At 50.5% G+C, this 23420-nt stretch overlaps 1 protein-coding gene across 21 annotated transcripts in view; it reads left to right on the top strand.

The window, feature by feature from the left end:
* PAX2 (paired box 2) overlaps nt 1-23420 on the top strand; it is a 93781-nt gene that overhangs the window by 35505 nt on the left and 34856 nt on the right. For 11 of the 21 annotated variants that reach the window (XM_015456586.4, XM_074000798.1, XM_015456585.4 and 8 more), the window contains 2 exons: nt 8658-8743; nt 10392-10511. In XM_015456586.4, coding sequence (XP_015312072.2) covers nt 8658-8743; nt 10392-10511 — 206 coding nt within the window. Of the gene's footprint in view, nt 1-8657; nt 8744-10391; nt 10512-16087; nt 16157-23420 lie in introns of all 21 variants that reach the window. The other 10 variants (XM_045361387.3, XM_045361388.3, XM_015456583.4 and 7 more) reach the window with 1 other exon arrangement.

The following is a 23420-nucleotide window of genomic DNA, read 5'->3' on the forward strand; positions in this document are numbered from 1 at the left end:
CGAGGTCAGGAGATCGAGACCATCCTGGCTAACACGGTGAAACCCCGTCTCTACTAAAAAATACAAAAAATTAGCCGGGCGAGGTGGCGGGCGCCTGTAGTCCCAGCTACTCGGGAGGCTGAGGCAGGAGAATGGTGTGAATCCGGGAGGTGGAGCTTGCAGTGAGCCGAGATAGTGCCACTGCACTCCAGCCTGGGCGACAGAGCGAGACTCCGTCTCAAAAAAAAAAAAAAAAAGAAATTATTTCAATTTTTAACCTATGGTTTTGTTTCCACAGAGCAACTGATAGCTTATTAAATTTTGGTGACTATGTCAGCTGGAGTCAGGGTAAATAGATGGAGAGAAACGTGGATTGATAGAGTATGAGAAAGGAAATTTCTTAACTCACTAAGACTTCTTCCCAACTCTCCCAAGGATCCCCTTGAGAAACCAACCAGAAGGATGGTTTCTTCACCTCCTGACTTAAGCTAGTCTTCTCAAATAGAGTTCAGAAACTCTAATTCAGGTCTGAGGTGGGACCCGGTGATTTGCATTTTAGCAAGCACCCCGAGGGATTCTAATGCAGGTAGTTCAAGGGCAGTAGTTTGAGGAAACCCTTCTGCCAGCTTTTTGGTAGGACTTTCATTTCTTGGAGCTCAGCTATGACTTCTGAGAGTCAACAAGAGTTGACACATTTGGGAGGAACCGTGGTAACCTGGAACCCGTGTATGCCAGCAACATCCTGCCACAGCCAGAATGGAAGGTCCTGCCCACAATTCTGAAGAATGACCTGACCCTTATCAGTGGCCATGTCCAGAACCCTGCCTGACATATGGTCAGTTATCCAGACTGAAACTTGCAAGGCATGTGAGTGAGCATGGGCAAAAAGACCTCTAAACTCAACCCAAACTGCAGCCAGAGGTTACAAAAACAGAGTGTGTTAAGTGATTCAGGCCTGCCTTAAAGGAAGCCACGTGCAGAGGAGATGCTGTTTCCTTTGTGTTTCTGTGGAGAGGAGGAAGTAAATTTCAATTTTTCAGTTCCTGGGGTATACAAGGGGGGAGATTCTAGCTCCTTAGGGTTCTCAGGAGTAGGGACCATTTCCAGGAGAGGTAAACACTTCCTGGGTGATCTAAGATATCTCACTTAAGGTTCTGCTGTGAAAAGTCTCCCGCTGTTAGTGTTGCTGACTTGCCTCGGGGCCAAGCCATGGATACGTGCCTGATATAGGCAGCTCTCAAAGACTTGAGTTGAAGCGATAACCACTTGCATTAACTGGGCAAAATATCCCTCGCTGAAGCAAATGTCTTCTTTTTTTTTTTTTTTTTTTTTTTTTTTTTTGAAACGGAATCTCACTCTGCTGCCCAGGCCGGAGTGCAATGGCACGATCTCTGCTCACTGCAACCTTTACCTCCAGGTTCAAGCAGTTCTTTGCCTCAGCCTCCCCAGTAGCAGAGATTACAGGCACCCACCACCACGCCCAGCTAATTTTTGTATTTTTAGTAGAGACAGGGTTTCACCATCTTGGCCAGGCTGGTCTTGAACTTCTGACCTCATGATTCACTCACCTCAGCCTCCCAGAGTGTTGGGATTACAGGTGTAAGCCACCACGCCTGGCCACAAATATCCTTTTTAATACCTTTTTTTTTTTTTTTTTTTTTTTGAGACAGAGTCTAACTGTGCAGCCCAGGCTAGAGTACAGTAGCACCATCTCGGCTCACTGCAACCTCTGCCTCCTCCAATCCTGGGTTCCACTTCACCATTGCAATCGTGGGTTCAAGTGATTCTCCCACCTCAGCCTCCCGAGTAGCTGGAACCACAAGTGTGTGAGACCCTGTCTGGCTAATTTTTGTATTTTCAGTAGAGATGGGGTTTCACCATGTTGGCCAGGCTGGTCTCGAACTCCTGACCTCAAGTGATCCACCTGCCTCAGCCTCCCAAAGTGCTGGGATTATAGGCATGAGCCACCACGCCCAGCTGCAAATATCATTTTGTTCTCTAAGATGATCGAGTTTATAATGCCCAGGCTGCCTGAGGCCACTGGCAGAGGCCCCCATGACCACTTGTCTGACTTAGTGGGCAGTGGGGCCAGCTAATCTGGCACATTCTCTACCCTGGAGTGCCTTTGATTTACTGAATCAGGAAAGACTCTCCCCATACCAGGGATTAAATATTTTCTGCAAAGACTCTAAAGTGGGCAGTTTACTCCAGGACAATTTAAGCTGATTTATACATGTATATAACACATATATCCAGATACTTGACATCTTGTTCCTAAGAGCAGCCTGCCCCAAGCCTGGTCATGTCACTGGTTTGTTCAAGCTCTGCCAGGAAGTAATTCTAAAATTGGGAAGCAAGTCTGTTCTAGACAGCAGGAAAGGATTTCATGGCGACAAGCTTGGAGACCCAATGTACAGGGGTTGTCAGCAGTTGGGTCCAGCAGGTGTTATTAGTCCCATTTTCTATTGAGGAAAACTGAGGTTCAGGGAAACCCCTCACCCTTCATTTCTCAGAAGGGACTGAAAATAGGAGTTAAAATATGGGGCCTTTGGGTGTCTCTCTCCTGCAGGCAGTCTAATTTATCAGGTAAGGGATTAGTCCCTAGGATTAGTCTACCTGAATTCAAATCCCAGATTTGCTATTTATTAAATGGGTGACTTTGGGCAAGTTGTAATAAGCCTTGTGTGCAAAATGCATTGTTGTGAGGATTAAGTGAACTATTTATTTGAAGTACATAGAACATTGCCTAACATGTAGTAGATACTCAGTACACAGTTTTTTGTTTTTGTTTTTAAACTAGAGCCTCTCCTGAGGAAGCATTGCTCCTAGAAATCCTGCCCAGCCTAGTCCTGTAAATGCTGCCACCTTACTCCTCCCAAGGTGAGCTGTCTGAGGTCACCTCAATGCTAATAGGACCTCTTCTTGTCTCCACCTCAGGGAGTTTTTGCACACCATTTATTATCATATAATATAATACAATATAATATCAGACATAACATAACATAATATGATGGGTAGGTTAACTTGGAAACCCTGAGGCGGACTGTGGATGGATGGATAGATGAATAGATACATTTGTACTAAGTATACATACATTATATCATTCTATTGATTTGTAAAAAGTTCCCGGTCTGCCTGGCTGTAATGAGATTTTTGAACTTTGCGTGGCGATCAATGAGAGGAATATTATTGGCCTGGAGAATTGATATACCTGCTCTCAGTGGCTTGTTCTGCTCCCAGGCTGCCCCGGCCCCCCAGGTGTACGATTCCAGCAGACACTTAACCTTTTTTACAGTGTCATCAGGCTAAAAGGAATCTAATAGTGACACAGGACTTGTGCTCAGCACTCTGCCACTATTGCTTTCCTGTCACAAATAATTTATAGCCTTCTATTTCCATCCATGAGCCTGCACCCCAGCCCTGCCTCCTGCTTTCCCCCAGCTCCCAGGAATCAATAAACTCACATAGCCACGTTGGGACTTCAGGGTGCAAGGAGACAGACAGACATACAAAGAGAGGGGAAGTGGAGAGAGGAGCAGAGAAAGAGAAGAGAGAGACAGAGAGTGAAACACAGAGAAAAGAATGGGGAAGGAGGAGGAAGAGAGAGAGCAGAACTAGAAGAGGAGTAGGAATGTCTGGTGCTCTCTTAAAAGGTGGAGGGCTTCTCTCTTTCTTCTTGAGTCTAACGCAGTGTTAATAGGAGTCTCATACAGGGCTTTCATTCTTACTCACAGAGCCTGAGATGGTGTTGATATCCAAGTTGGTGAGAGGTGGGGGTCTTCCAGGAATTTAACCAATGAGGGAGTGGCCTCCCCACCTGCCCTGTCATCCTTTGCTCTGAAGTCCTGCCACGACCCCCTGCCATCCCTTGGGTACCCTGTGGATCCTTGCCAGTGACCCCAGTGGGGCTTGGTCCAGTCCCCAGTCTGTCTTCTTCAGAGTCTGACGCAACCTCCTTTTGGGTCGGATGTTGCCACCGCTGCTGCAGTTTCTTGTCTTCTCAATGCTCTTCCCAGGGTCTCAGTGGCACCTGCATTGACCAGTCTGGGGCATACTGGGTAGGGAGGTCTCCTGCCTGCATCTGGCTCAGCCCCTAAATTGAAAGCAGCTGGGCCTAGGGGTCACCCGTAGGAATAATAATACTGGTCATCATTGTTGTTATAGGTAGCATTTATTGAACCAACCATCATACTAATCAATTTACATGGAGTGTCCTATTTAGTCCTCACTACAGTCCTATGAAGTGTATGGTAGTATTATCTTCTTTTACAGAGAAGGGAAAAAGAAACTGCCAGGGGTTTCACAGGCAACAAGTAACAAAGCCGGGATTCAGACTAAGGCAGGCTGAGCCCATAACCCATACCCTTCTTCCTTTTGCTGCTCTCACTCCCTTGGAAGTGTGGGAGACTCTAAGTGCCTGGAAGTCCCCATGCGGGGCCCTGGCCAAAGCCCTGGAGATCCCCAGGAAAGGGCGAGCTCTCATCAGAAATGGTGGAGGAGAAAGAGTATCTTGTGAAGGAAAGAGAAGTGGGGAGCGGGCACCCTGGCAGGGCAGTCTCTCTGTAGATATGGAAAAATGACACCTCCCAGCTTCTGAGCAGAGCTGTGTCCTCCAGGGTCCCGGCTGCACCCTCCAGGGATCTATATCCAGAATTTGACCTTCCAGGCTAAACCTGCCCGGGGCCATGGAGGTTTGGTGTGTGTCTGGCTATCTTGTGAGGCCAAGTATGAAAAAGAATTGGAGAAGGAGGAGGAACATGGGGAAATGGTATCAGGCCATCATCATCAACAACTACTTTACTTCATTCATCCTTTAGCCCCGAGTGAAATTGCCATGAGTTGTTGGGTTGTCCTATGGGAGACAGGAGGACAATGGATGACCATCAGATTTCCACGATCCCAGTTCTTAAATTCTCCGAGATCAGCTCTAGGTACTGGCAAGTGCCCATTGCCTGAGGTCATGGATGGACACCAAGAGCATTAGTAACTCACAGCAGGCACCCTGCCCAGCTCCTCCTCCATGCACCACCAAGCCGCTGTCAGGGAGTAGTGATTTTCCATCACTTGCTGCCTCAGCTAAATTTGCACCAGTGCCCTAGGGGTCAGAGGCTCTGGGTAACAAAGACAGAAACTCCCCAAGCCCATCCAGTTATCTCTCTCAGCCAGCCCCACCCCTGGGGTTCCCTTAGTCAAGAGCCCATCAGCCCTCAAGCCAGAGCCACCCACAGGCCCAGTGAACTCACAGAAGCTTTTGCTGCAGTAAACTAGGAGCAGCTACTCTGAGCTGCTCAGCATCTTTCTAGACTTTTCTTGTAGGTGATTGTACACCACCTCTCAGCTACTATCCAATCTTTTCCATTGTGATCATACTCCAAACCTTCCCTCCAACTCTTGGGAGATGACCTTGCCTTCTGCTTTGCTGAGAGATAAAAACCGTAAAAGCTCCTTTTCAAAGCTTTGGTCACCTGAAAATATGCCATCTCTGGCTAACACTTCCCTGGAGTCTGCACTCCATTTTTCCTTGTTCTCTCTTGCTCTGTTAATCATCCACAGTCCCTAAGGCAATTTCAGTCTCTTCCTCTTCACTGGTTCTTCCTCCTCAGTCTACAAGCTTATCCAGGTCTTTCCTACCCAGGAAGTCCTTCCCTCCACTTAGCTACCCATTCCATCCTCCACCTTCCACACTTTCCTGTCCTTTCCTTTTCCAAAAACTTCTGAGGCAATACTCTCCGTTTACCGCCCTGCCTCGCTTTCCTCCCTATGCATTCCCTAACCTTGTTCTGTCTGGCTCCTGCTCCACTTGCTTTGCTGAGACTCCTCCTCAAAGCCATTAATGGCCACCAGAATCCCAAATCTGTGCCTCTTCTTGTTCCCAATTCCTTTCAGTCTCCACGTTGCTGTTGGCACTGCAGGTCATGTTTTTCTTGAAACATTCTTCTCCATTGACTTAGGTGAAACTGACCTATCTTGGTCTGCCATTTCCTGTGCAACCAATTCTCTGACTCCTAGGCAAGGTCAGTTTCTTTTCCCAGTCCCTGGAAGTAAATGTCCTCCAGTATCCACTCCTTAGGCCTCTTGTCTTTTAAATACTCCTTTCCCTGGTCCTTGACAGTCTCCTAAATCCATACCTCTTTGCCTGCTGATGCAGGGGCATTGCACCTGGACGCTCCTCTTTCATCTCAAATGCTGTACATCTAGGACCAACACTACCACTTCCCTCCAACACCAGTCACCTCCCTACAGCCTTATTCCTGACCTGCTGATGTAAACTCCACCAAGCTTCCAGTTACACAAAACTGAGGTTGTAAAGCCATGGTTGACTCCAGTTGGTTGCCAAACTCCGGCCATTCTGCCTTCCTCTTGTCTTGCAAATTCTTCCCTTTCTTTCCTGAGACCAGCTCCATATCGCCTCATGCCTCATGTATATGTATGTTGCTTTACTGGGATCTGTTTGTACAGATACCCCTCATTTAGAAATCACTCATGGTTTAAGACCCTCTAAACCTGGTTCCTACATGTTGGGGGCAGGATGACAAAGTAACAAAAAGCATAGATTTTAGAGGCTGCGTTCTGAGTCTGCCCTAATTGGTACCGTGATATTTTTTTGAGACGAGTCTTACTCTGTCACCTAGGTTGGAGTGCAGTGGTGCAATCTCAGCTCACTGCAACTCCTGGGTTCAAGCAATTCTCCTGCCTCAGCCTCCTGAGTAGCTGGGATTACAGGGGCATACCACCACGCCTGGCTAATTTTTGTATTTTTAGTAGAGACGGGGTTTCACAATGTTGGTCAGGTTGGTCTCGAACTCCTGACCTCATGATCTGCCTGCCTCGGCCTCCCAAAGTGCTGGGATTACAGGCATGAGCCACCGCACCCAGCCAGTAGTGTGATCTTGAGTGAGCTACTTAAACTTGTCTCAGTTTTGGTTTTCAATTTGCAAAATGAGGGTAATAGTCTCTACTTTGGAGGTGGTTGTGCGAATTAACAGTAATATATATAAGTCATATAAATTGTGTATAATATTGGCACATAGTAGATGCTCAGTAAGTGGAAAATGGTGATGGTTCTCATCACATCCAAGTTTTTACCCTTGTTTCCTCTTAGTCCTTTGCCTGCCTCCACTCTTTCTGGCTGACCGCTCTGGGCATTAACCCAGAAGGCAGCAGGTTCACATGGCTTCTGCTTCCACCAGCTTGTGATGCCCTCCCCTCTACTTCTTTGTTCATCTTAGGATCAAGTTATTTTTTACTGGGGAAAGAGACAGTGGAGATCCTGTAGTCCAACCCCTTCATTTACAGCTGAAGAAACTGAGGCCCAGAGAAGTTGAGAGATGAGACCAAGGCTATGTGGCTTCTTAAATGCAAAATCAGAAGCAGGACTCAGGGCCCCTGCCACGTAGCCCAGTGTCCTTTCCGCCATCCTCTGTGCCTCTGATTTCAGCCCTACTCAGCTTTGAAGATCTACATCAATTTCCCTGTCTTCAGCGACTTCTTCCCCAGTTCCCTCTCCTGCAAGGGGAATGGTTCCTCCGCTCCAACTTTCCAGCACTAACTACCTGATTCCCTCTGGTAACTTAGCTTTTTCAGGGGTTAAGTCTCCCCTCCCCACCTTCATATCCAGCACTATGAGCTGGCTTATCCCAACGCCTGCAAGTGTTCAGGAAAAGCTTTTAGAGCTGACTTGGTTCATGGCTTGTGACTCACCTGGCTGGTTGAGGTGAGCTTGGCTCACATGCCTCTCTGTGGGGAAGAGCAATGCTATCAGAAAAGTGGCTTCCAAAGGCCCCTCATTTGACCAGTGGGTTGGGGGAGCATTCCTCAGTCTTGGCCCTGGGACTGGTCTTTGGCATCACTGAGCCCTGGGTTTTTCAGATCCCTGAAAAGTAGGCTCCTGGAATGTTTGATTTGGCCCCTTCTCCCCAAGATGTACAGGGAGGGTACCAGACCTTTCAATCAGGCTGGCGAAGAAGCCTCAATCCAAGTAAGAACCTCAGAAAAGGAGGCCAGCAAACCAGCCAGCCATATGGGAACAAGGCTCTGACTTGTTTGAGGGCAGTAAGTGGGCTCAAGAGGAGGTTGTTCAGGACCTGACATCTGGCAAGGGGATTGTGTGCTGTGTTGGAGTCCTGGGGACAAAAGGGTCACCTGTGACCCAGCCCCTCCCTGGCTACTTCTCATTCTTTCAGGATATGGGGAAATCTCATCCTCTCAACTCTGAAGGACTGTGATACAGCCCCAAGTAGGAAAGCCAGCTCCAAAATGATCTCAAAACCCAGGAGGTCCTGGTACCAGGAGGAGATGCATGTGTGGTTGAGGAGAGAAAGATGGACAACAAGCCACCAGGGCAGTCCTCACCCTGCAGAAAGAGAAAGAATGCTGTGCTCACTGGGTCTGCTGCCCTGATCCTTGCTACCAAAAATCAAACAATAATTTGGGTGATGCACATAGCAGGACAGAAGGCAGGCTGCATTCACCCAGAGCTACATTAGGTTGGATCTGCAGAGCCAACAGAAGGAAAACCCTGTGCCTTGCAGCAGTCAGTGAGGGCAGGGACGCAGGGAGCAGATGGATGAGGAAATCGCTGAGGAACTTGGGAGAGAGCCCCTTTGCAGGGCTGGGCTGGAATTGGCCGGGGTAGGAGTGGGCATATGATGTGTGATGCTGTTGTGACGCTGTTGCAGAATCATCCGGACCAAAGTTCAGCAGCCTTTCCACCCAACGCCGGATGGGGCTGGGACAGGAGTGACCGCCCCTGGCCACACCATTGGTAAGAGGGCTCAGGGAAGGGGAGGAAGCCAGATCCCACCTAGAGAAAGGCAGGAAATGCAGCTCCATCCCTGGGAACTGCCTGCCCGGTTGAGGTCCAGGGCCCATCTTATTTGCCAACTCCTCTCGCCTGAACTCCTGTCCACATAGGGTCTCCCTGAGAGATACTGGTTTACTAGGATTGTTCTTTGCCTCCCACCTTTGTCACCTCCCTCTTCCCCGCCTTAGGCAGTCCCTATCCTCTCCCCTCCTCTCATCTCTCTAACTGTTTTCCTTCTAGCATTTCTTCTTCTTTTTCTTCTTCTCCTCCTCCTGCTTCCCTCTCCCTCCTTCTCTATAATCTTTTGTTTTTATCTGATTCTGTCTCCCTACCTGTGCCCTCTTTCTTTCATATCAACTTTCTTATTCCATCTTTGTTTAACATTCCATCTTGTTCTTAACATTGTCCTTCTGTCTTCTCCCCTTGCCTCCTCTTCTTTTCTCCTTCTGCCCTTCTCTCTCTTCTCTCTTAGGTGTAGCTCTGGCTCTGTTCTGTCTCCCTCCTTCCTCATGGCCTCTTTCCTCTTGGCCTTTCTCTCTTGATTGCTCAACCTCTGTCTCACCCACTCTGTATCTCTCTTCCTCTCTCCATCCTCCTGATTCTTTGAGCCATGCTTAGGGCCTCTCGGAGACGTGACCCAGGCCTACTAGAACACCTGCTAACACTCCTCCTCTGTCCCCAGCGCACATAGACTAGCTTCCCTCTGGCCCAAGGAGAAACTTGGTGCTACTGTAGCCATAGATGAGGCCTGGGGTTTGAGGGGCTGGGATGTGGTTACATTTTTCCTGCTGCTCCTCTTGGCAGTTGTCCCCTTCTTTCTTGACCAGCAGGTAATAGAAATGGCTAGTTCCAGCCCTCCAGGAGTTGGCAGGAGCTGTTGTTTACTAGGCCAGTGTTACAGTGTGTGCTGGGAGGGAGGGTTGGGCCAGGCTGTACCTGAGTTGATCACCATGGAGTGAATGGGTTCACTAATCTGTGCCCTAAGGGGGAAATTAGGAGTTTCTCAAGTGATTTCAAGACCAAAAGCAGCTGAGAAAGAGAATTGCACACTCCTGGGGAACATCAGGACCAGTCTTGTGTCCCCTAGAGAATCAGAGACAGATCTTAGAAAGCCACAGACTTTAAATCAGGATTGGTAAAGACTCAGCCCAGGAGACTGAGAACAATGAGCTGGGTCTTCATTAGAAGGGTTTGCCCAACTCCAGGGACTGGATGAGCTGTGCAAGGGGGTATCCAAAGAGCTGTGCTCTCTAGAGGACCATGGAGGTGCTGCCTAGATGGAGACAGCTTTGGTGTTTCCTGGGCCTGTACTTCATCCGTCTTTAGGATAGTGAGTTTGAGAACCCCAGTGAAATCCACAGATCTGCAGAGAAGGCCTGGGGTTGACTGGGCACCACTTACCTCAGGGCTGGACAGAAGTGAATAATAGCCTGTACGTGGCAATGCAATCCCCTCTTAAATAGACCCCAGAGGAAGTAGAGGAACAAGAGGAATGTGGGCTCCTTATCCCTCCTTATGTCCTCTGCTTCTCTCTGCCCCCGAGCCTTGGGGCTTTGGCCTACGATCACAACTGCTATCCTGATGCCATTTCCTCCTTCCTTTCATCCAGTTCCCAGCACGGCCTCCCCTCCTGTTTCCAGCGCCTCCAATGACCCAGTGGGATCCTACTCCATCAATGGGATCCTGGGGATTCCTCGCTCCAATGGTGAGAAGAGGAAACGTGATGAAGGTAGGGAGGAGGGAAGAGGTGTGGCTTCCCCTTCGCATGCTTTGTCCTTGGACTCCAAGCTCCGGTTTCGGCCCGGCCTCGCAGCTGCTCTGCTGTAAGATCAATTTTAGTAGCAAAGCCCAGGTCCCCCAACTGCCCTGCTGGCTCCTGGAGAGAGGGAGGGTGGCTGCTGGTGAGGCCATCAGCTTCACCATCTGCTCAGCAGCCCAGGCTGCCTCACCTGCCACTAGGGCTCACCCTGTTGATCCCTGTGGGATGCCGGGAGGAGAAGCAGGAACTGTTTACCTTGGGAAGGTTTTGGAGTTGGGGGAACACCTGGTCTCTGACCTGAGGATGAAAGGCCAACCTACCTTGTCCTTACATGATCCCAATCTGTCTGGAGGTGAGGGAGTGATGTCATGTGCAGCCAACCCTGGTGTCCTTTCTCTTTAACACATGCACACCACCCCCGGTTCAAACCTCACAGGGAGCTGAACATGGGACCCCTCTCTCCTCTTCTTCTCCATGAGTAGAGATGCCACTCCAAATCCCCTGGCCCTCTCCCTCACCTCCCTGGAATGCCTCAAGGTGCAGCCAAGCTGTTAGGAAGGGTGTCAAAGGGAATGGGGAAGGAAGAGGAAGAGGAGAGAAGAAAAGACATAAGGGGGAGAGTGGTGGGGATGAGCCTGGGACAAAGTGTTTTTCAAATGTCATGACATTGGGGGTCTCTTGGTTACCATCTGGTTCTCTTCTGATGCGTGAAGCTGGGGCACAGAGCTGGCAGACCCAGACCAACAGAGACACCAGTGTCTCCGGCCTGCTTTCTGCCCCCATTTTCTCATGGTTCCCTCTGGAGAAGTGGTAACCTCCTGGCCTTCAGAGGATTTTAAAGACATCTCCCAGGAAAGAGACAGAATCCTCAGACAATGAGCGTAAAGGGGTGACCATCTATCCCATTAGCCCAGGACAGTCCCAATTTATGCCTGTTGTCTCTGCGTCTTGGCCAGTCAGCATCTCAGCATCTCCCTTTTCTCTTAGAAATGTCCTGTTTGGACAATAAATTATCTGGTCATTCCACACATAGACAAACCCTCGGTAGGGGAAGCCTAATGGAGTGAGGAGCAGAGAAAAGGGACAACGCTGAGCTTGCCTGGGCCCACAGTCCAAGATCCCCCGGCCTAGGCTGAGGGAAGAGAAGGGAGAAGCCTGGCCCCCAGCGGAAGGGACAGCGTGGAGGGGAGGCCTAGGCCTGGCAAGACAGTGATGACCTGGTGCTGGCCTCCTTCCAGAAGCCCTAATGGCCTCGTTTCACAGGGAAACAGCTTGTCTGGCTCTATTTCTCCTTCTTCCAAAATATCCAAACCGATTTGGCTGCCACGGCCTTTGCCATTCACTAAATTTCATTGTGGTTGTTTTGGCAGCAGCCTCTGATGGGCAGGGGGAGGTTGTGGGAAAGGCCCTAAGTCCCAATTCTCCCTGAGGCTCCCCATGCTCAGGCCTTGGCCAAGGACCTTGGCACCCCGAGTTCTTTGATAGAATCTGCCTCAAACCCTAAAAGTCTCTCCCTTAACCAGCAGCCCCTGTGTTTTTTAGGGGGTGAGAGGCCCAGCAGCCCATGGGAGGCCACAGATGCCCCTCTGTAATCTCCCTTTTCAGTCTGAGGCTGTGGCCAAGTATGCCAACCTTGTGGCCAAGTATGCCCTCTGCTGCATGGGCTCCTGTGGGGCAAGAAAGGCGGGGGGTATGGAGGCACTGGCATGAGGCTGTGGTCACCCAGGGCTGCACCTGGCTGGCCCAGAACAGGGTGCACTCCTGAGCGGTTGATCGCCTTCATTGTTTCTAATCAGTTCAGTTCAGTGAACCTTTCCTGGACATCAGTTTCAAGAAAGGCTTGGTACTATAGGATCCCAAAGCAGAACAAGATATGATTCTTGTCCTTAAGGAGCTTACATTCTAGTGGAGCATGTTAAACATGTGAGCCCAAAGAGCAGATAGGCCCATCAGATACCCTGTTGCGATGGAGGTCTAGATGGCGGGCCACAGGAACTGGGCTGGGGAGGGAGTACATGGCCAGGAAGGGCTGCTCTTTGAAGAGGGGCCTGAGGGATGAAGAGGAGAATGTTCAGAGACAATGGTAACCTGAAATTCTATCTGATAGACTGAGCCTTGTGACCAGAAGGCCCTTTGACCAACCGCTGCAGGGCAGCTTTGGCAGGGATAGAAGGCACAAAGAGATGTGGCGGACAGTAAGGCTGAGGAGACAGGTTAGGGCTACAGGATAGCAGGCCAGGTCTAGACCATAGAAGGAGTTTGGGCCTTTTTTTTTTTTTTCCTGAAGGCAGGAGTAGTCTGAGCAGGAAGGGACAGGAGCAGGGCTGGGTTTGGGAAGCTCATGCTCCAGCAGTGTGACAGTGACGCACCAGGGCCATGTTGCAGGAAGCAGTGGAAGTCTTCAAAGCAAGAGATTATGGGGCCCCCAAGTTTCCTCTGAAACATTTACCTGCTGAGCCTATCCAGGTGTCAAGAAATATCAGAGGCTGCACTTTTTTTTTGAGAGACAGTTCTCCTCCTCTTACCAACTCCTCTTAACCAACCCCAGGCCAAATGGAGCTGTATTTTCCCTGGTGGAGGCCAGGCCTATGAGGGAGACCAGTTCTCCCTGACCTCCCCCTCCAATCCTGATCCACCAGCCCCCGGTGGGAAGGGAGAGGAGAGAGCAAAGGTAAAGCTGTGGCAGCCCCTCCTCCCGTTTCCCCCACTCTGGTTGCTTCTAAGCAGCCAGGCCCAGTTTGCATTAGGGAGCAGCTCAGATGATTAAGAATAGGGGAGATAATTATGTGTCAAGATGATGTAGCCCAACTCTGCAGTCAGGCCAAGGTAGCAAAGCAGCTGGCAGGCCAGTCACAGAAGGCAGCCTCGGGCATGGGCTGCAGACACCCAGGTGTGTCCTTCAGTGACTGGGCCAGGACTGCAGCAAAAGAGAACACTGACGGGGAACTGAGGGGTGTTGGGATGGCACTGAGGATGCACATCAAAGGGCTAGACCCTAGAGGGAATGGAGGGGCTCATCTCCCTCCAGGAGGACCCTTAAAGACCCTGCCAGACTGGCCCTCCTTTGGCCTCAAGCACTGTGGCATCTTCCTAGGAGTGTCTTACCCTGAGGGCAAGCTGTGAACCTCTTTGTCCTCCAGGAAGCTGCTCCTCTTTTGCTCTGGGTACAGTTCGGCCTATTCTTCAGCTCTAACAATGTCACGGTGATGGGCATTAGTGAGGACAATCACTGCAGTGCGTGCTGGCGTTATGGAGACAATCTCAGCAGTAGTTATTGGTGCTCACAGTGATAATGCCCAGAACATTATTGGCATTGGCACTCAGAATATGGACAGTGTTATTAGTATCTGCAGCCATCATTTCCCTGGGGATATTAGGAAAGGACTGATCAGCTGTGACTCTGGGGAAAAACTGGCAGTGACTGTGAGCCTGTTTGAGACCCCTTCCCATGCCTTGGCCTTTGAGAGTATGGAAAACACCCCCTGACTTTCCTTTGAGAAATGTGCTGGTCAAGAGGCTTTGACCCTCATCCCAAGAGCCCAGGAGCTCCCAGAATGAGACAGGTAGACAGGCCAGATGGATGAGGAAGTTATATTCTGAAGCACCCAGAAGACAGGCTGTCCATCAGTCTGAGAAGGTAGAATCCCCGTTCATATCATGCAAAAATCCTCACTTCTTCTTAGCTGTAATTATGGGTAAGCATGTTAGTGCTGGATTCCCTGGGCCCTTCGAAGGAAAGCCAATTCCCTGAACACTGTGTGAGCTGGTTTATGTGGCTGGAGGAGAGAGATTCTTGTATTTCCCTATCTGCAATCAGGCTGAAAACTGAAAGTCCTTCGCCTTCACTCAGTTGCTTTCGGCTGGGGCCCAAAACGTTGCTGTTCATCGGTGGTGGTGTTGAAGCACAGGGCAGTTACATAACTTGTCCAAGAATCCAAATGAAGTCATATGGTGAGAGTCTGCTGGTCTGTGTGAGGGAGGTGTGTTGGGATCATCCTTTGAGGTGTGAGATTGCAGGGGGTCATGATACTGCATTCCATTAATTAGGTGTACAATGAATTGTGCCGTTGAGTGGTGCCAAGCTGATGCAGTTGTGCGTTTGCAGGCAGGGCAGGCTGCATGGCTGCAAATGGCCGAGTCCTGTCACTGCCTTTAATAGCTCCCTTCTGCTTTGGATGAAGCTATAACTGGAAGAAGCAGTTTATTTCCTTAGTTAGCTACCGTCCTAGAGGTCCCCAAGAGTGTTGCTCAGGTTAGACTTGGAGCAAATGAAGGGATTAAGCCATGGAAATGAGAAGACCTGCCCTTGTCTGGGAGCCTGGCTTGAGGCAACAGAAGGCTGCCGAAACTCCCACCAGGAAGGAAGGCACAGGGTAGGAGTGAGCATGCCATCCCTAGAGCAGGGCATGGATGGGCAGTGGGGCTCAGTGGGAACGAATGTGGCCTCTGGAGTGAGCATAGCGGGGTCTGAATCCTGTTGCCTCTCACTAGTTGGGTAAGTCACCTAACCTTCATCAGCTCAATCTTCTCCTCTGTAAAATGGAGATGGTAATGGCACTTCCTTCTTGGGGACTATGGAGAGGATTCCATGAGGTCATGAATTTAGTGTTGAGCTGACTTCATCTTGGAAGATGCATCCTTGTGTACCTGGGAAATAAAGCCTAATTGGCAGGTTTATGTTTCATGAGGAAATGAAGTTGTGTTAGAAAGAAATTTATCTGGGCACAGGTGCCCTAACCTTGGTGCAGCTCCTTGTAACTAGGGCAGTCTTTAGTGGATGCTGGGATTAGCTAACCTGGATGGGACCAGTGCAGTGGAGGAAAGGCGTCGTCCTCACACCTGGGATTGGGAGAACCTTTGTCCATTTGATCTGTTCATTTACTCTGTGGTTACCCACTTGGGCCACATGTCATCTTTCCGCCTCCACAGGCATTTTAGGTGTGTATAAATAAATAAATATAAGATCCCCTTCTTTTTCTAATATGTGGGCATCTCTCCCTCTATTCATCTGTGTACATTTCTGCCCCCACATGCAAGTTTATTTATTTACCTTGGAAAATGTATGTTTGTTTTATAAATCCAAATGTAATTTTTTACACAGTTTATGCCAGTGTGAGTATGCCTGTGTTCTACCGCTCTGAGATCTTTGGGCGTAAGGGGATGGGAATGTCATGCACTGGGAAGGTATGCAGTTACCTGGGTAGTGTGCATGCTTGAAGAGAGTGCCAGGTGTGACCGTGTGATCAGGGAGAGCTCTAAGCCAGGCCTGAGTGTGTTGGGCGTCCATGGTCCTGGGCACAGGCATCACCCTACCTTCTGCTGATAAATGGAGGTGCTGTCCTGAGCCTGCCTCCAGGGGCGGCCTAGGGCCCAAGTCTAGGGAGACTGAGGCCCTTACAGCCAGGCTGTGTGGGAACTGCAGCTCAGAACCCTTGTAACCCTTAGAAGGGGAATCTGGTCTCCCGATCTTGGGGTCCTGCCCCCGATCTTCTGCCTTCCTGTCTTTTGGGATCTCTCAGTGTTTGTCTGTCTCTCATTTGCTCTAGTCGAGGTATACACTGATCCTGCCCACATTAGAGGAGGTGGAGGTTTGCATCTGGTCTGGACTTTGAGAGGTATGAGGGCCAGAGGGAACATGGTGTGGGGGTCAAGGGAAATAGCTTGGGGGTGGCGGTTAGAGAACATTCAGAGAGTGGGTTCCTGAGGGCCAGAGTGTGGAAAAGGAGGAGTTGGCTCAGGCTTCCACTGGGAGACCAGGAGGCTAATAGAGTCTCAGGGCCTGGATTACTTCTGCCATGGGCCACTGATGGGGTTTGGGGGCTGAGGCCCCGGTGGCCTGGAGGGTCAGGCACTCAGTGGATGGGGGGCACTTTTTCCAGCCCTTGGAAAAACAAAGAGCAGATCGGGTAGTAAAACAAAAGCAAAGGAGACCTGGAAGCACCTGACAGCCCTAATTCATCACGGCCCAAGTTTTTTCCTGTGTTCCCATTATATTTGTTTGTAAAAGTGGAAATCAATTTTGAAGGTAATTTTCTGGAAAGAATGGAAGGGAGGTGGGAGGGCCGGATAAGGCAGAGATGGTAAAAGGAAAAATTTAGGCCAGGCACAGCCCAGGGGCAGCTCTTGGCAAGGTGAAAGAAAATTGCATATTCAATCTCCATCCATGAATCTCCCTCACTGCTGCCCGCCTCCTGCTTGAAAACAATGAAGGCTTTTTCCCAACGCTGGGCAGGGCCTCGGTATCAGCCTCACTTTAACTTCAGGGTCATTAATTCCCTGATTATTGAAGGAGAAGAGAGGGTTGCAGCGTTGTCAATTCCAAATGCACACCCCCATGTGATCGGGCGCTGGCTGGGGTGGGGTGGGGGGCACCCAGGGCAAAGTGAGGTGTTGTTTGAGAAGGGTGTGGGGAGAGAGGAAATGGGGGAGCCACTGGACTATGGGGGAAGGAAGCCAGGAGGGTGGAAGAAGGCAGTCATTACTGCATACCTCTGTTGTGTTGTTATTGCAAATTAAAAGTAGCATGTTCCACTCCACAGCTATCTTTGGGGAGGGAGGGGCACCGAGGGAGGTGGGGGATCTTATCATTGCTTCTTCAGCAGACCAGCCGTGGTGTCACCGTGTGAGGTGACATTTGAATTTACAATTCCGCTGAGAAAAGCCATTAATTCACAAATTAACATTTCTCCCTCTCCCTCTCTCTTTAACACTCTCTCCCTCTCTCACATGGATGTGCAAGCAATTGAAAAGACAAAGGAAATAGCCTTAAGGAAGAGACTTTACTGCTAGTCTGTCTGTGCTGAGATTGCTCCCCCTGCTTCCAGATAGATAAACCAATTACCTGAGCAGCTCTGCTCCTGGCCACCCGCGATCGCCTCCTTTTGTAGACTGCCTCCATGGCTGGATTACACTCGCTGTATCTCATTAATGTAAACCAGGCGTGCCCTGGTCACCAAGCTCTCTTCCCCACTCTCCCTCTGGAGGGGCAGCGGGAGGAGGGCTGGGGTCAGAAAAGGCAGGCAAGGAGGACCCCAAGGAAGACCAGAGGCTGCCACTGCCCGGCTTCCCAGGCCCTGGGCACTCGGGTGCAGACTGCTGTGTTGACCGAGGCTGATGGGGGAAGTCGGTGGGTGAGCGCTCCTTGGTAGGCTTGCTCTGAACTGCAAGGACTGGGTATGGCTGGGGGCAGAGGCAGGAGCCAGAGCCTGACTCTCTCAGTGGCATTTTGGTCCAGATGCAGGGCCTGGCAGAACTAGAGAGAGATCTGAGTGCTCCCTGCGTAGGAAGAGTTTGGGGAAGTTTTGCTGAGTACACACTTATTTTAGTGGGATGAGATTCAGCCTGAAGGAGCTTGGAGAGAGGCTGAGGAGGGCCCAGAAGATGTGGCGAGGTTGCACCATATTGGGTAAACAAAAACCCAGCACTTGGGCACAATTATGTCTGTTTACCACCTAATTCTTGCACACACACACACCGACACACATACACGCACACAGACACACACACATGCACACCCAGCCATCCGACTCTTTTCCTAGAGAAGACAAGGGAGAAGGAGTGTGCTCCCAGGTTTCTAAAGTGAGCTTACATCCTGGGTAGGGAATTGCAGGACCTCTCTGCTTTTGCTCTCCTCCCAGACCCTAGTTCAGCACTGTAAGAAGACATTTTTGTTGGCAGAGGGCAGCTGAGCAGAGTTTGTGCTTCTCTCTCTTTCTTTTTTTTTTGAGATGAAGTTTCACTCTTGTTGCCTAGGCTGGAGTGCAATGGCACGACCTCAGATTACTGCAACCTCTGCCTCCCAGTTCAAACGATTCTCCTGTCTCAGTCTCCTGAGTAGCTGAAGTTACAGGCGCCCGCCACCATACCCGGCTAATTTTTGTATTCTTAGTAGAGACAGGGTTTCACCATGTTGGCCAGGGTAGTCTTGAACTTCTGACCTCAGGTGATCCACCCACCTCGGCCTCCCAAAGTGCTGGGATTACAGGTATGAGCGACCGCGCCCAGCCTGAATTTGTGCTTCTCTAAGGAGAGGTGCTCTGTGGATTATTGGTGGGGTTTCATGATTTCACACACTGTACTATCTAGCACATCACAGACTCTCCCCTCCCTAGAAGATAGGCCCTATGACAGTCCAGAAACCAAATCTATATGATGGCAACTGCCTGTCTAGAGAAGTGCCTGACTTTAACTGCATTGGCTCAACCCATGTTCATTTTCCAACTCAAACTCAAAACCTGCCTAATGTTCACTCAGTCCAAGAAAGAGCTGAGGTTCAAAGGTCAGCACTCACCAAAACACAGGGAAAAAAACTCGTTTATGAACACACATTCATTGCTATGATTATATCTTCCTAGTAACCAAGGAAATTAAACTGCTCATACCTGAGGGGGCAGGTTTTCTGTCTTAGTTGGATCACATATTTTAGCCAACCTCTGGGTAGAGTTGGCAGTGAGCCTGTTGAATATTGACCATGCCGTTATCCAGAGGTAGGTGTAGGTTCTGTCGATGTTTTAGAAGGACCTTTATCTTGAGCCCTGTGCATAGGTGATTTGTATGTTTTTGTGGGGAAGTACAGGGGTTTAGCCCTGGCTGTGTGGATCGACATAGGTATATGCATCTGCATATGTCCTTGCCTTTATATCAGAGCCAGCAGCCAAATCACCAGCTACCTTTGCTTCCCAACTAGTTAATGGTGTTATGTGGATGAAGAGTTCCATCTGGTTGTTTGGGGAAGTATTTTGAGATTTAGCACAAAAGAGTATATATTTGTTCACAGAGTGCCAGAAATTCAGAATAGAGAGGTCAGTTCCACCCTACCAGGAGAGAATGTACAGAATTGCCCCGGAGGGGGCTGTATGTGTCCATCCACCACTGGAAATAGGGGTGGGTGGGTGCAGGTATACCACTGTCTCAGCAAAGGCTGTCAGGTACCCAAAACGTGCCCAGCTCCACGTTTGCACCCTCGTGGATGAGCACCCATCTTGTCAGAATACATCTTCAACTTCCTAGTCTTTCACTTGGCAACTACCTTCCAGCCCTGCAGACAGGCATTGTTCTCCTTTCCCACCCCGCAAGGGCACCAAGCAGGAAATCCGCTGCCTCAGCTCTGCCCTTCTTCCCCAAGCACAAGCTATGGAAGCAGGAAGAAGGAGATGGGCACCAAGGCTATCCCCAGGCCCTGCTGCTCCTGAGTTCGCCTCCCTGCGTTCCTCTTCCTCTGCAGACAAGCAGGCAGCTGAGAAGGGCAGGCAGCTGGAAAAAGGGTTGGAGAGGACGTAGGCCGGGGAGAATGGTCCTGGCAGCCTCCTTGACCATTGCTGCCCCCCACCCCCGGAGCCCAGAGAAGGACTCCTCCTGCTCTGCCTTCCTCAGAGCCATGGTGGCCTTAGGGCTCTCTGGGACCCTCTCCATTTTGCCCCGTTGGGGTGGAAAGGCATAGAGGGTTGGGGGAGGGCTGGGCCTGGCTCAGGGGCTGTGAGACAGATCACGAGCCTCAGAGCCGAGTTGCAGTGGAGCCAGTAATTCAAACCATCCTGACCCTTCAGTGAACCCGAACCTGCTGACCTTGACAGCACTAGACAAGAGAGGCCTCACAAACCTTAACCTGCACGGAGGCCTGGCCTTCCCTCCCTCCCATTCTTGGAGCCCTGTGGCCCATCCTCCAGGTGGCTCCTAATTTGGCTGCCCCCGTGAAATGTCAGCATCCCCTCCCTCCCTGAGGCTCGGCCTGCCTGCTTCAAAGCACCCTTTGTGCTCATCACTACTGGAGACAAGTGTGTGGGCATCTCCTGGGGGCCTTTCCAGGACTGGGGCTGGGGCTTTATCCTGCAGCCAGAGCTTTTACACCTCGCCCTTCTCCTTCTGCCCCAGGCTTCACCTTTTTCAGGAGGACTGGCTAGCGTGTGTGTGCATGTGTACGTGTGTACTTGTGTATGTGTGTGCATGTGTGTAAGGTTGGGGTACACACAGGGGCAGGGGTAGAATGTGATCCAGACAGCAGACAAGGGGAGGGAAGAGAAGTCAGAGGAGAGCAGCTCCAGGAACCTGCATTAAAGTAAATGCAGTTTATGAAGTTTATGCTTTCCTCCTAGGGAGAGCTGGATTCCATCCAGCAGCCTCCCAGAGCCTGCCAAACAGCTCCTGAAGCAGAAAGTGCGAGCAGGAGAGCAAGTAAGCCAGTGACAGAGGGGGAGATGCACAGACACACTCACACACACTCGCTGGCTCACACATATCTCCTTCGGCCCGGGCAGCCTGGGAAGCCTGGGATGGAGGGATGCAGACAGTAGATTTGGTAGGGGTGACTCCAGGAGCCTTTCTTTCCTCCTCTCTTCCCTCCTCACCTGCCATCTCCATCTCTTTAGGCAGAGTGCCCAGCATGGGCACTTGGGCAGTGTGGGCACCTGGGTGGACTGGTGGTGTGGGGAGCTGAGGGCACTGTGGGCCACCTGGGGCAGCCAGCTTGCAGGAGCCGCCTGGGTGAGGGACAGTGTGGGTGGTCTTGGGCAGTGGGTATGTGGCCTAGGCAGCAAAAGGGACCAGAATGCTATACAAAGGAACCTCTAGGGACTTGCTTTTTCTTCTGATGCTGGGGATCCATTTTTCTCTGGCATTTTGGTCTGAACTATGTGGGTGCCTTACAGCTACTGAAAATAGCTATTGGAGTCTTTTAAGGAGAAATAGAGACCTTATTTGTTTCCTGGTAATTCAAAGGAAATAAGTGGTTGACAATGTTAAAGTATGAAAGCTCACAGAGGGGCTTAAAAGCAAGTTGGAGTGTTGGAGTATCTGTTCTTCTGGACTCTTCCTCACATGCACAAGCACGTGGGTTCATGCATGTGTGCACTAATAATGTGTAAGTGGGCCAGGACCCTTGACTTTAGATGAAAAGGGAGTATGGGGGAGAAAATGCCTGGAGAGGAAGTCCGCAACATAGGCCTTTGCTCTGGCCTGTGGGCTTGGCACCATCATGTTGCTTGCCCCTGTGGCTTCCGCGACATACCTCAGCTGGGGTCAGACAGTGACAAGTCTATGTCCCTTTTCTTTCTGGGAACTCCATGTCTCTATGCAAGTTCTGCCAGGAACTGAGACAGAGGAGGATGATAGAGGTAGAACCATCCAGAAGCAGAGGATGGGGAGAAGAAGAGGGCAGAAGGATAGCAAAGGATGCTCAGAAATTGCTGACTGTGGAGGACGCCTTGGGAAGCCAGGAGGTGCTAGGCACAGGAGGCAGACACTGGCCAAGGATGGCATTGGTCCTTTCTCCCCCCTGCGCTCTCCCTTCCCCTCCCTCCCCTCTTCCCTCCACACATCTTTATTGGTTCTGGTAATAGTGTTGATTTGCATGTCAGGCAAAGCCTTGCTACACACACAAAAAGAAAACCCTAGCCGTGGCGGTGTGGCAGTGTCAGCTCTCGCTGTTGTTCGACAGTGTAAAATTAAATTAATAAAGCCCCCAACACAGGAAAACATAACAGGAAATTAATGGCCTTTACTGTCGCTCTGATGCAGTCATTTGCAACCCTGCTTTCCGCACCAAAGACTTCATAAATGCAAGCAGTTTCTCTAAACAAGCATACTTAGGGCGGCCTGGTATGTAATTTTTCGCCTTGCTTGTGTCCTTTGAGCTAACAAAGCCCCCTTTCCTCTTGGCTCCAGAGATTTCTAACTGGTTCTGGTCCCTGCTGGAGCCAAATGGGGACAGCACTAGGCAGAGGGCCCCACCCCCTCCCTGAGAGCCCAGGGAAGGCTGAGGAAGGGCTAGGGTCCCAGGAGCTAGACACTCAGTGAGTCCTCCTTCCCCGCCAGCCCCTGCAGCAGGCCAGCAGGACTGCACACCAGTGCTCCCAGGTGGGAAAGTTGATCTCCTTGGGGAATTCCCTAAATCCACTGGAGGCTCTCCCCTCTCCTTCCTCCCCTGGTTCTGTCCTCCCTCTCCCACAACCTGTGTGTTCCCTTCTTGGGGCCTCTGGCCTTCATCTCCCTCCCCCTTGTCGGTACCCACTCTCCCCCGTTCCACTTCTTCATACATGGGTCGCATACATCCAGGCTGGCTGTGACTTGGCAGTGGGTGCCATGCTTTTCTTCTCCACAGGTAACCTGGGGGCTTTTTTTCGGGGGAGCTAAGTTATTTAAAGTGAGGAAAGTAAATGTGCTGGTACATTTCCCTGGGGTTCTAGGTTTCCTCCATATCTCCCTCTTCTCTACAGGTTGGTTAGGAAATGCCAGGGCCCTAAGGGGCCCCTCAGATTATCCCCCTGTTCTTGGACAGTTTTCAGTGAGCCAAGAGTCCTTGACTGCTTTGGTGTGTAAATCGGTGGGATAGTGAGGAAACTGACACCTTCCTCTCTGGCCTCTCTGGGGATCTTTGTATCAATGTGGGCCCAGGTGCCCACTGTGTTGGGAGGTATGAGAGGAGCAGAGAACCAGGATGTGGCTCTCAGGAGCTTACAGCCTGCTGGGGAAGGCAAGGCTTTTGCACTCAGACAACTGGCTGTTTGTTAAATGCCCAGACACGTGACTGTGTGTTCCGTAGGAATCTGGGTAAATGGACTAGAAGGGCAAGCAGAAAATGGGGCTTGAGCCTGGGAGCCTGGGAGTGGCTGAGATTGAGAGACCTTGGCTGGGCTGGATGGTGACAAGGCAGAGTGTCAGGTTCTTAAGGGTCATCCTGTCTTATCTGCCACTCACCATAGAACTCTTTCCTCCAGTAGTTCTGCCTGAAAGGCCACAGCTCTGCCTGGACGTATGTCAGAGATGGACAGTGGCCATTGTTTGTTTGCAGCACCACTTTATACTGAGTCATGCGGGTTGAGGGAAGAGCACAGGATGTGGGATCCAAATGTCCAGATGTGGGTCCATCTCCACTCCCTACTTGCT

The sequence above is a fragment of the Macaca fascicularis genome, chromosome 9 (assembly GCF_037993035.2).
Source record: "Macaca fascicularis isolate 582-1 chromosome 9, T2T-MFA8v1.1".
In the NCBI taxonomy this organism is placed as follows: Eukaryota; Metazoa; Chordata; class Mammalia; order Primates; family Cercopithecidae; genus Macaca; species Macaca fascicularis.